This window comes from Meles meles, chromosome 11 (assembly GCF_922984935.1).
Source record: "Meles meles chromosome 11, mMelMel3.1 paternal haplotype, whole genome shotgun sequence".
NCBI lineage: Eukaryota > Metazoa > Chordata > Mammalia > Carnivora > Mustelidae > Meles > Meles meles.
In genome coordinates, this window is record NC_060076.1 from 85,618,233 (window position 1) to 85,631,521 (window position 13,289).

The 13,289-nt window shown below is 39.8% G+C and overlaps 1 protein-coding gene and 1 non-coding gene across 2 annotated transcripts in view; both read right to left on the reverse strand.

The window, feature by feature from the left end:
* Positions 1–697: 697 nt before the first annotated feature.
* Positions 698–13,289, reverse strand: part of C11H9orf85 (chromosome 11 C9orf85 homolog) — an 81,101-nt gene continuing 68,509 nt past the window's right edge. Inside the window, exon 3 of the mRNA XM_046023740.1 lies at positions 698–787. Coding sequence (XP_045879696.1) covers positions 742–787 — 46 coding nt within the window. The 3' untranslated portion in view covers positions 698–741. The remainder of the gene's footprint in view (positions 788–13,289) is intronic.
* LOC123953651 lies at positions 4,040–4,146 on the reverse strand. The gene has a single exon (XR_006820914.1). It is a non-coding gene; the product is annotated as a U6 spliceosomal RNA (small nuclear RNA).

Below are 13,289 nucleotides of genomic sequence, written 5' to 3' on the forward strand. Positions count from 1 at the left end.
GGACGGGAATGGGAAATACTAAAACTGGCCATGACAGATCCTTCTGAGGTGATGGCAACGTCCTAAAAATGGATTGTGTTAATTGCACAATGCTGTAAATTTACCAAATCACAAATTTTACACTTAAAATGGGTGAATTTTATGGTATGTAAATTACACCTCAAAAAAAAGCATTTAAAAAGTAGAGACAAAATTATCACTATGTTGTAGAAAAAACTTTCATAGAATTTTACAGAATTTACAGCACAGTGAGGCTGATCATTTTATCAGTGGTTCCCAACCATTCCCAGGCCAAGAATCCCTTTTTAATAGCAAAAACAGTGACAGCCTTATATACCCTAATTGAACCTTTAGTATAAATCAAGGAAATAAATAATTTCAAGAATATTGTGAATTTGCATGAACTAATCACATCGACTACATATAAAAATAGTAGATAGATGGGGCGCCTGGGTGGCTCAGTGGGTTAAAGCCTCTGCCTTCGGCTCAGGTCATGATCCCAGGGTTCTGGGATCGAGCCCCGCATTGGGTTCTCTGCTCTGCGGACAGCCTGCTTCCTCCTCTCTCTCTCTGCCTGCCTCTCTGTCTACCTGTTATCTCTGTCTGTCAAATAAATAAATAAAATCTTTAAAAAAAAAATAGTAGATAGATATGCAAGACAGGTTATTATTCAGTCTACGGAGAGAGCTAAGTGTACCTGTGGATTCATGGGCTTCATGCACAATGGTGAGGTCAGTGGCCCTAGAGTTGAAACTCGCTCAAAATCTTTTTGCCATCCAATGCAGCACTAAATAAAAAGAGCAAAAAATACCACTGTAAGTTCAGTTCCACGGTGTGAGTAGTCCTCTCTGCACTCGGTTTACAGCTGGGAAGAACACGATTGACTTTTGGACTATGTGTGGGCAAAATGTACTTGACAAGTGGCTCACAGGAAAAGAGGAAGGTCGCATGACTGGAAAAATGGCTGGATGCTTGTCCAAACAAAGGAGGGGGCTGTTTTGTGAATTCCTGTTTTGTCTCCATTCTACCTCCCCCCAGGGCCCATTTCAGTTGTAACCAATGTGTTCCAACAGTTCTACAGCACAAACTCTGTGTTAAATGATCATGGCCATGCCCACCCCTCCCGCCCCCGCAGGGAGCCTCTTTCCTCTGGGATTTTCACTTTCTGTAGGACATCCTCTCAACTTTACTGACAGTGGCCGAGCAGCATGAAGTATTTCTGGAACTACCAATTGAGGACTTCCCATGTATAAATCAATCACTTAATAGGATCTGAAACATACTGTTTTCATTGCCAAGAAATGGGTTCCAAAAGCATTTCCAAGTTATTTATAAGAACCACTTGTTTGTTTCAGTAAGTCTTGTTTTTGTCACTGCCCACTGGCAGCCGCTCACACTGCACCTGCCTCGTTCAGCTGGCGGCCACAAGTGTTGCAAAGACAAGAAACACAGGAGAAACTTCTTTTGAAACAGTGTGTAACTGTTTCAGTTGCGCTTCCAAATGGTATGTTCAGTATGCTTTTGGGTGACGCATAATAAATACAATATTCTTCCTGTGTTACCAGATGTTCTGGACACTCTGTGGTATTTTTTTTTTTTTTCCAGAAAAACAACTGGACCTCTCGCTTTGGAATACTTCACCAGAACACATACTGAGTATACTATGTAAAAGTGTAAATAACATGGCTTAAAGGTCAGTTTGTGTTTCCTGATTTTGCGGACATGCTGTAATATCCTCTGCTAAGGGACATCACTTTCATCCTTTAGGAGACCATCTTTCCTAACCTCGCCTGGTCCTAGCAATTTCCTCAGGGCCCATTCCTTTCCTATATTGGTCATTTAGGTCGCTGTTCCTCATGTTGCCATGATTTTTCAAGGAAAAAACTCTTTTACAGATAAAAGAAAATATATTCCACAAATAAATTTGTGACTAGATTAAAATAAAAGTAAAAAATGGAATAATAAATATGGTCAAACTCAATTACACAAAACCCTGCATTTGTAATATAAACAGGCAAATTTATAATTTAAATAAAAGTTCAGGGTAATGGGGGCACCTGGGTGGCTCAGTGGGTTAAAGCTTCTGCCTTTGGCTCAGGTCATGACCTCAGAGTCCTGGGTCGAGGCCCACATGGGGCTCTCTGCTCAGCAGGGAAGCCTGCTTCCCCCTCTCTCTCTGCCTGCCTCTCTACCTACCTGTGATCTCTCTGTCAAAAAAATAAATAAATAAAAAAGTTCAGGGTAATAGAATATGCTTTTCTAATTAACTTTCTCTTCTTAATTCATTATGTAATTTTAAAATAGAAATTTGTTGATCATTTGATTTACTAAAGTTTCTGAATTTTTCTGTGTGCTATTAATTACAGTTACCATTGTGCCATTTACTAAGTTTTAACAAAAGAATGAAAGGCAGTTTGTAAAGTTGTTATTGTCAGAAATATTGTTTCGAAAAGCTTTTTTATTGCACGCACATCTGTGTATGTTGTCACTGAAGGGTCCATCCCTAGCAAGTACTAAAAATAGCCAACAGCAGTTCTGACATTTCTCGTACAAATGCTTTCATTGAAAGGGTCTGCTTCTCCTCTTTCAATGTTAATAGAATTCTGTATCAAGTTTTTTTTTTCTTTTTCTTAACCCAAGAATTTTCAGTGTGCCCACTTCTCACCCCAACAGAGTCTCTTAGGATAATTTGAAAGAAAATCTCAAAACCAAAACTTATAATATGGTATGTATAAACATCAAGAATGGAACACCTTCTATAGCCAAGAGCTTCACAGATACGATATTTAACACTTCCAGAAATCTTATACTGTAGAAGTCACCATCCTCATTTTACAAATAGGAAAGGTACACAAGGTAACTTCAAAACGTAAGGGAAGGGGCGCCTGGGTGGCTCAGTGGGTTAAAGCCTCTGCCTTCGGCTCGGGTCATGATCCCGGGATCCTGGGTTCGAGCCCTGCATCGGGCTCTCTGCTTGGCAGGGAGACTGCTTCCTCCTCTCTCTCTCTGTCTGTCTCTCTGCCTACTTGTGATCTCTGTCTGTCAAATAAATAAATAAATAAATAAATAAATAAATAAATAAAAAACGTAAGGGAACTGGTCCAAGGTCACGCCATGAGTAGGAGGCTGGGTTAGGATGTAAACATCCTTCGGCCTCCAAGTCACTCCACCTCCTACTTGCCTGAATTAAGATTTATGTTGCTTTATTTCAAGGCATGCTTTTGACAACAGTATACTGTCAAGTGCTTTTAATTTAAAGTTATAATTATTTTCAAATTGGTAACACTTACATACAATAAACTAAGCAAATCCTGTGTTGAATTTTGTATTTCTTTCTTTTTTAAAGATTTTATTTATTTATTTATTTGAGGGAAAGAGAGCATGAGCAGGAGGAGGGCAGAGGGAGAGGGACAAGCAGGCTTTACACAGTTGCAGGGACCCCAGTGCAAGGGCTCTGTCCCTGAACCCTGAGGTCATGACCTGAGCCAAAGTCAGATGCTTCATTGACTGAGCCACCTAAGAGCCCCTGAATTGTATATCTCCATACCCTAGATCAAGATCAGGTGGCTCCTGCATTCCAGAAGTTTCTCTCATGCCCCTCCCTTGTCAATACCACATCCCCAAAAGTAACCACTATCCTGATACCTACCACAAATTAGTTTTGACTACTTTTGAACTTAGGTATAAACAGGATCATAAATTAAGTAATTTCATTGTATTCGGATTCTTTTGCTCATCATTATCTGTGAGGTTCATCATGGACAATGTATACCTTTTAAAATGTTAATTGAAACTTAATGCTAATATTGAGTTCAAAGACTTTTTTTTTTTAAAAGATTTTATTTATTTATTTGACAGAGAGAGATCACAAGTAGACAGAGAGGCAGGCAGAGAGAGAGAGGGGGAAGCAGGCTCCCGGCTGAGCAGAGAGCCCGATGCGGGACTCGATCCCAGGACCCTGAGATCATGACCTGAGCCGAAGGCAGCGGCTTAACCCACTGAGCCACCCAGGCGCCCAGGGATCAAAGACTTTTTTTAAATTCATATGGAACACTTCACAGATCTGCATGTCATCCTTGCGCAAGGGTCATGCTAATCTTCTCTGTATTGCTCCAATTTTACTATATATGCTGTTGAAGTGTGCACAAGTTCAAAGACATTTGATTTGCTCTAAACCAATGAAAAAACATGGGGTCCCTGGTTGGCTTAGTTGGTAGAATAAGTGACTCTTGATCTCAGGGTTGTAAGTTCAAGCCCCATGTCGGGTTTAGAGATTACTTAAAACTTAAAAAAAAAAAAAAAAAATTTTACAAAAATGAAAAATATAATTTTAAGTAGTATTTAATAATATAAATTTAAATATTTAACAATAAAATATAATTTATATACTTCAAATTAATATTTCTAGAGGTTACAGAAACTTCTAAGCCAAATTTTGATAAACTATTTTATCACTTAGTCAACTTCTGAACACTTAGGTACTATTTATATTTTTATATCGAATATATATTTTTAGATCTTCCTTTTTTTTGTTTGAAGAGTGAGAATACACATGCACAAGTGGGGGGCGAGGGGTCAAGGGAGAGGGACGGAGAATCTTAAGCAGACTCCCTGCTGAGCAGGGAGGCTGACATAGGGCTCAGTCTCACAGCCCGGAGATCAGGACCTGAGTGAAAACCAAGAGACGCTTAGCCAATGAGCCACCCAGGTGCCCCTTAGGCCTTCCATATCAGTAAAAGTACCAACTGTACATTTTATGATAATGCACATTTTTCCTTTGAAAGGAACTATTTTTAAGACCATAAAAAGTTTTCATTTTTAAGATTATACAGAAATAAAAGGTGCAACTTCATGTGTACTTTTATGCAGTAGTATCTTTTAAAAGCCTGGTACTTTAATTCCTTAAAAAGTCTTATGTAAGAGATTTGAGAATGCATAATTATTTCCATCTGTATTATTGACAGAATTGTGGGACTCATTAGTATAGAGCTGAGTATGTAATCCCAGCATACTCCCGTGACTCCATAAGTGTTGCCAGTAAAAACTGTGGAAAATAGTCTTGCAACATACAGTATTACACACAAATCAGAACATCATGAGTCACAAAATTCTATGCCAGAAGTTATATGGAGGATATCTATAAACTTTGTATAATTTTTTTTAAAATGTAGCTTTAGAACAGGACACTCATTCAGTAACAACTAATGTTACAGGGAAGGAAAAGAACCAGAAAGAGAGAGGTAGGAAGCGACAGAGGTGTGTTCAAGTTAATGTTACAAATTTCACTTAAGGGGGGAAAAAACTGTTCAGGAACATGGAATATGGATACTTTTGCATAAATGCGATTGAAATGATATAGGCTTTGGAACCATGTACACTTGGTTTGAATCTTAGGTTTATTTATTTTTTTAAGATTATTTATTTCTTTATTTGACAGAGAGAGAGTGAGCAAGCACAAGCAGGTAGAGCGGCAGGCAGAGGCAGAGGGATTCCTGCTGCGCAGGGAGCCGGACATGGGGCTCAATCCCAGGACCCTGGACCAAAGACAGGCGCTTAACCAACTGAGCCACCCAGGCCCCCCAGGTTTATTACTTATTATCTTTCTGACTGTGGCAAGTTACTTAATCTCTGAACTTACTTCAGTCACCTGAAAACTGAAGAACGATTACTCAGAACACTGCTGTTTATCTTACGTGATAAAAGAAAAACATTTATACCATGTACATATAACAACTTTTTCTTGGGGCGCCTGGGTGGCTCAGTGGGTTAAAGCCTCTGCCTTTGGCTCAGGTCATGATCCCAGGGTCCTGGGATTGAGCCCCGCATCGGGCTCTCTGCTCAGTGGGGAGCCTGCTTTCTCCTCTCTCTCTCTCTGTCTGCCTCTCTGCCTACTTGTGATCTCTGTCTGTCAAATAAATAAATAAAATCTTAAAAAAAAAAAACTTTCTCTTCTAATAATTATTACTGTATTAAAAGATAATCACTGCAACATACCTTCCCAATACAACCCACAGGATATATTCAGAACTGCTTGCAAACACCTATATTCTTTCCATTATGCAAGTAGGTCTCATAATAAACTGACATCACCTGCTTAGGAAGATTACAGGTATTATGACTCAAATGTGGAAATCAACAGTCATAAAAAAAGTGATCTGAATTCAAGGGCTTCAGCAATGAGCATTCTCCAATGATGCCTGAGACACAGTGGTTCTTCAGGAAAAAGGCTCTGAACTGTCTGAAACAATGGAATATGAAAGCAAGGCAAAGGAGGACTGTCAGCAGAGTGCTGGAATACTAATAGTACAGAAAACAGTAGAGTTACCCTGCCAGCAACCCACAAACTATTCTCACGCATACTAACCCTAATATGCAAAATGGGTTCTGGGATCAGGAGACTGTACAGGTTCAAAACCTAGACTTAATTTCTCATCTGTTAACATGGATAATGACTGCTATCACTACACAGAGTCGTGATGAACACTTGATGAGCTTATCATGGAAAGGGCGTAATTTTGAACAGTGTCAGAATACATTCTGCAATTGATTCACATGCCCCTTGCCTTCCAAGACACCTGTTCTTGGTTCTCCTTCTGCTTCTCTGGTTATTCCATGCTCTCCAAAGCTGCACAAGCCCAGGGCACAACTCAAGGAGTCCTTGAAGAGAACAGCTGCTGAGACAGGCTTAGAGCCAAAAGGTCATGCGATGCTGGAGTCTGGCCTTACCCATGTTAAGACCCCAGGAAATACATGTCCAGGAATAAAGACAATATTTGAGAAGTTAAACACAGGAATAAGGAACTCTAGTAATAAATGATCCCAGGACTGTGAGATCATGACCTGAGCTGAAGGTAGAGGTTTAACCCACTGAGCCACCTAGGCACCCCCTAAGATCAACTTCTGATAGGATCAAGTTGATTGGCAGTCATCTGTTTTTTAGAGGACCCTCTAAAACACAATCATCCACAATTTCTAGCTATAATAAAAATTATTAGATAGGCAAAACAGGAGAAAGTGTCCAATAATCAAGATAAAATAATCAATGAAAGCAAACAAAAATGAAAAAGAACTTCAAAATAACTGTGATAAATATGTAGATAAAAGAGAAAAGGATGCATGAGATAGGTAACATGGAATATTTGAACAGTTATACTCACTAAAAAAAGAATCAAAAGGACATTTGGAACTGTAAAACCCAACATCTGAAATTAGCAATTTATTAACTGGGTTTAAAAGCACATTCAAGGGGCGCCTGGGTGGCTCAGTGGGTTAAAGCCTCTGCCTTTCGCTCAGGTCATGATCCCAGGGTCCTGGGATCGAGCCCCGCATCGGGCTCTCTCTGCTTGGCGGGGAGCCTGCTTCCTCCTCTCTCTCTCTCTGCCTACCTCTCTCCCTACTTGTGATCTCTATCTGTCAAAAAAATAAAATTAAAATTAAAAAAAAAAAAAAAAAAAAGCACACTCAAGGGGCGCCTGGGTGGCTCAGTGGGTTAAAACCTCTGCCTTCGGCTCAGGTCATGGTCCCAGGGTCCTGGGATCGAGCCCCGCATCGGGCTCTCTGCTCCGCGGGGAGCCTGCTTCCTCCTCTCTCTCTGCCTGCCTCTCTGCCTAGCTGTGATTTCTCTCTGTCAAATAAATAAAATATTAAAAAAAAAACCACACACACACACTCAATACCTTAATCCTATTTATCTAGAAGACAGAATTAATGAATGAAAAGGCAGGCCAACAGAAAACATACAAACTGGGGGCACCTGGCTGGCTCAATCATTGACTCTAGATGTTGGGGTTGTGAGTTCAAGCCCCACATAGAGCTTACTTTAAAAAGTAAAATAAGGGGGCGCCTGGGTGGCTCAGTTGTTAAGTGTGCTCAGGTCATGCTCCCAGGGTTCTGGGATCGAGCCCCACATCGGGCTCCCTGCTCAGCGGGAAGCATGTTTCTCCCTCTCCCACTTCCCCTGCTTGCGTTTCCTCTCTTGCTATGTCTCTCTCTCTCTCTCTGTCAAATAAATAAATAAATAAATTTTTAAAAAAAGAAAGTAAAATAAGGGCACCTGGGTGGCATCCAACTCCTGATTTCAGCTCAGGTCATGATCTCAAGGTTATGACATCAAGCCCTGCATGGCACTCTGTACTGGGCATGGAGTCTGCTTAAGAGTCTATCTCTCCCTCTCCCGCTGCCCATGCCCCTCTAAAAATAAATAAATAAATAAATTACAAAAAAAATTTTTTTTGTATTTTATTTATTTATTTGACAGAGAGAGTGAGAAGATCACAAGTAGGCAGAGAGGCAGGCAGAGAGAGAGGGGGCAGTGGGCCCCCTGCTGAGCAGACAGCCTGCCTCGGGCCTCGCTCCCAGGACCCTGAGATCATGATCTGAGCCAAAGGCGAGGCTTAACCCACTAAGCCACCCAGGCTCAGGTCATGTCTCAGGGTCCTGGGATTCAGCCCCACATCAGGCTCTCTGAGCAGCAGGGAGCCTGCTTCCTCTTTTCTCTATGCCTGACTCTGCCTACTTGTGATCTCTGTCAAAGAAATAAATAAAATCTTTAAAAAATAATTTAAAAAATCAAAAATAAATAAAAGGTCATAGCCCAGGGGCACTGGGTGACTCAGTCGGTTAAGCATCTGCCTTTGGCTTGGGTCATGATCCTGGGGTCCTGGGATCGAGAGCCACGTCGGGCTCCCTGCTCCAAGGGGAGCCTGCTTCTCCCTCTCCTTTTGCCTGTCACTCCCCCTGCTTATGCTGTCTCTCTCTTTCTAATACATAAATCTTTTTTTAAAAAAAAGAAAAGAAAAAAATCATAGCTTACTTGCCACCCACTTGTATACCCTCATCCCTATGCCATCTAAGCCCTTAGACTCCCAAACAGCCAACCATTCCATATTTTTCCCTATAGCACTTTCACATTCTAATATAATTTACTTCTTACGTTCAGTGCTTGTTGTCTATCTCTACCCACTAAAAAGTTATTTCTGAAAGGATAAAGATCTTTGTTTGGTTCATTGTTGTACCCTGCATATCTTGAACAGTGCCCTCCCACATGTTAAGTCCTCAATGATTATTTGTTGAATTGAATGAATGCTATTATTGAATTGTTATCATTATTATTCCAAGCCTTTGTAGTCACCAAGTAAGTTCATACCATGTCCTCCATCTAACAGAGTTTTCTCTATTTACCTTTGGAACTCCTTTTGATGTGTGACAAGAGTGGTACTATAGTACAGTAGTTAAAAAACAGATTGTGGGGGGGGCGCCTGCGTGGCTCAGTGGTTTAAAGCCTCTGCCTTCAGCTCAGGTCATGATCCCAGGATCCTGGGGTAGAGCCCCACATTGGGATCTCTGCTCAGCAGGGAGTCTGCTTCCCCTCTCTCTCTGCCTGCCTCTCTGCCTATTTGTGATCTCTCTCTCTCTCTCCGTCAAATAAAAAAAAAAAACAAAACAAAACCAGACTCTGGTACCAGACAGCATGGATCTTCAAGTAACAGAATTCCATATATATATATACATTCTGCATTCCCTAAATATATATATGGAATTTATATATACGTATAAATTAGGTTAGGGTAACCTAAAAAAAAAAAAATATATATATATATATATATATATACACACACACACATATAATATTATTATTATTATCATCGGGGGGTTAGACAAAATTATTTATTTATTTATTTATTTTCTATTATTATCTTGGGAGGGTTAGACAAAATAATTCCGAAAAACTAAATGAACCAAATGTAACAATTAAATTTATGTCTGATTAAACAAAAACAAAAAACCTTTCTTAGCACTAAAGACAGAAATGCAGATATTGGGCTATGTCACTAGGTGATGCTCTTTGTTAAACTTCCCTCCTGAGAAGGTAATCTTAGGAGTTATGATTCATTCAGATGGAAAGAACTTATGCTAGAACTAATGATTTAGTTGGCTCCTTAACCACAAGTTACCTTATCCAAAAAATAAGTTCATATGTAAAAGGGTAAGCCAAATTGATGAGAAACTTTCTGTAAGGTCCTAAGCTTAGAATACTGAGACTTTCCCAGCATGAACCCAGTATCTCTCTCCATTTATTTTATCTTTCTCCATTTATGTGTCCATTTTTTCTTACTGTTTTGACAAGATTTTATATTTCTATTTTTTTAAAGATTTTATTTATTTATTTGACAGGCAGAGATTACAAGTAGGCAGAGAGGCAGGCAGAGAGAGAGAGAGGAGGAAGCAAGCTCCCCGCTGAGCAGAGAGCCAGATTCAGGGCTCAATCCCAGGACCCTGGGATCATGACCTGAGCCGAAGGCAGAGGATTTTAACCCACTGAGCCACCCAGGTGCCCCTATTTTTTTTTTTTTTTACGATTTTTATTTGTTTATTTCAGAGAGAGAGAGAAAGCACACAAGCAGGGAAAGCTGCAGGCAGAGGGAGAGGGAGAAGCAGGCTTCCCGATAAGCAGGGAGCCCCAAGCAGGGCTCGATCCCAGGACCCCGGGATCATGACCTGAGCTAACGGCAGACGCTTAATTTGAACGAGCCACCCAGGCGCCCTTACGATTTTATATTTTTAAACAAAAAAATCTGATTAAAAATGGGTAGAGAGTTTGAACAGACATTTTTCCAAAGACGACATACAGATGGCCAAGAGACACATGAAAAGATGCTGGAAATCACTGATCCTAAGGGAAATGCACATCAAAACCACAACGAGAAATTATTTCACACTTTGTCAGGGTGCCTACTCTCAAAAAGACAAGAAATAGCAAGCACTAGTGGGGATGTGGAGAAAAGGGGGCCCCCGTGCACTGCTCATGGGAATGTCAGCTGGTGCAACCACTATGGGAAACAGTATGGAGGTTCTTCAAAAAATTAGAAAATAGAAATACTATAAGATACAGTAATTCCAGCACTGAGTATTTACCCAAAGAAAATAAAAACACTAATTTGAAAAGATATATGCAGCCCTATGTTTTTGTTTGTTTGTTTTGCAGCCCTATGTTTATTTTTTAAAAAATATTTTCTTTATTTGACAGAGAGAGGGATCACGAGTAGGCAAAGCAGCAGGCAGTGAAAATGGGGAAAGCAGGCTCCCTGCCAAGCAGAGAGCCCAATGTGGGGCTCAATCCCAGGACTCTGAGCTCATGACCTGAGCTGAAGGCAGAGGCTTAACCCACTGAGCCACCCAGGTGCCCATCAGCCCTATGTTTATTGCAGCATTACTTACAATACCTAAGATATGGAACCAATCTAAGTGTCCATCCATAGATGAATCGATAAAAAGACGTGGTATATATACATGTATATGTATATATATACATACATATACAAATAAATTACAAAATTAATAAGACAAAGACATACACACTTATCAAACTGACAGAAATTCAAAGATGAAGTGTTAGGATACAGAGCACTGGAACTCTTAATATACTGCTATGGGGAAAGGAAATAATTCTTCTGGAAAGACAACTTGGCATTAGACAGTAATCCTGAAGATGCATATGCATATAGTTGGATGGCCTGTCCCACTACTAGATATATATCTAATAGAAATGTGCACCAAGAAACAACACATATGTACTAAGAAACACATGTAACAATGCTCACAGCAGTATTCTTTGTACTAGGAAAATTTTATAAGACTTTTTTTTTTTTAAGATTTTATTTATTTATTTGAGAGAGAGACAGTGAGAGAGAACATGAGTGAGGAGAAGGTCAGAGGCAGAAGCAGACTCCCCGTGGAGCTGGGAGCCCGATGTGGGACTTGATCCCGGGACTCCGGGATCATGACCTGAGCTGAAGGCAGTCGTCCAACCAACTGAGCCACCCAGGCGTCCCGTGTACTAGGAATATTTTAAAAATAACTCAAATCTCCCTCAACATTAGAGAGGATAAATGAATCATGGTATATAAAGACAATGGAATAAAATACAGTAATGTAAAATGACAAAATCAGAACTCTTACAACAACGTGCATCAATCTCATGAATAATGAAATAGAGAAGAGATACAACATGCAAAAGTCTGTTCATATAAAGTTCAAAACCAATGTCTGCCACTTATGTTCAAATGGTTCAGCAAATACAATATGTATCTATATCAATCTATTGAGCTATAATGAAAACATAACAAATCAACTGTGAATCTAGATGAAGGATATAGAAGGTTTCTATTTTGCTGTTTTGTTTAGGCTTGAGAAATTTCAAAATAAAAAGAAAAAAGGACTAAAAATCAGACGAACTAGTTTATATTGTTTAAAAGTAGTTTCTTCATCTGGATAACAGATGTATGACTTTTCTTCATAATTACTTATTAACTATATATATGTATTTTTTTTAAGATTTTATTTATTTGACAGACAAAGATCACAGGTAGGCAGAGAGGCAGGCAGAGAGTGAGAGGGAGAAGCAGGCTCCTGGCTAAGCAGAAAGCCCGATGCGGGGCTCAATGCAGGGCTCAATCCCAGGACCCTTAGATATGACCTGAGCCGAAGGCAGAGGTTTAACCCACTGAGCCACTGAGGCACCCCAATACATACGTATTTTATACATTATTTTCTGTATGTGTATCTTGCACAAGAAGACAGGTAAAAAATGTGATCAGGTATGTAAAAATACTTTCAAAGAAAAACTGCTACAACACTTGTTAAACATTATTATAAAAAATAAATAACAAGCTTTTTATAATAAGCTTATAAGGGGGCCTTGTTATGTGGGCCATTTACCTGATATCAATCTATAAAAAAAGACTTAATATGGACCAATTTTTTTTTTAAAGATTTTATTTATTTATTTGACAGACAGAGAGATCACAAGTAGGCAGAGAGGCAGGCAGAGAGAGAGGAGGAAGCAGGCTCCCTGCGGAGCAGAGAGCTCAATGCGGGGCTCGATCCCAGGACCCTGAGATCATGGCCTGAGCCAAAGGCAGCGGCTTAATCCACTGAGCCACCCAGGTGCCCCAATATGGACCAATTTTTGAGGCTAGCACTGATTTTTCCACAAGATAGTTCTTACACAACCAACAATTCTGAATCTTCTTTAGTTTGATATTAGGTAGTCTACTTAAAAATTTATTATAAGAAAGTTCTGTATGAAATCTTGCCATTTGCGATGACGTGGATGGAATTAGAGGGTATTATGCTTAGCAAGTCAATCAGAGAAAGACAATTATCATATGATCTCCCTGATACAAGGAAGTTGAGAGGCAACATGGGGGGTTTGAGGGATAGGAAAGGAATAAAAGAAACAAGATGGGATCAGGAGGGAGGCAAACCATAAGAGACTCTTAATCTCACAA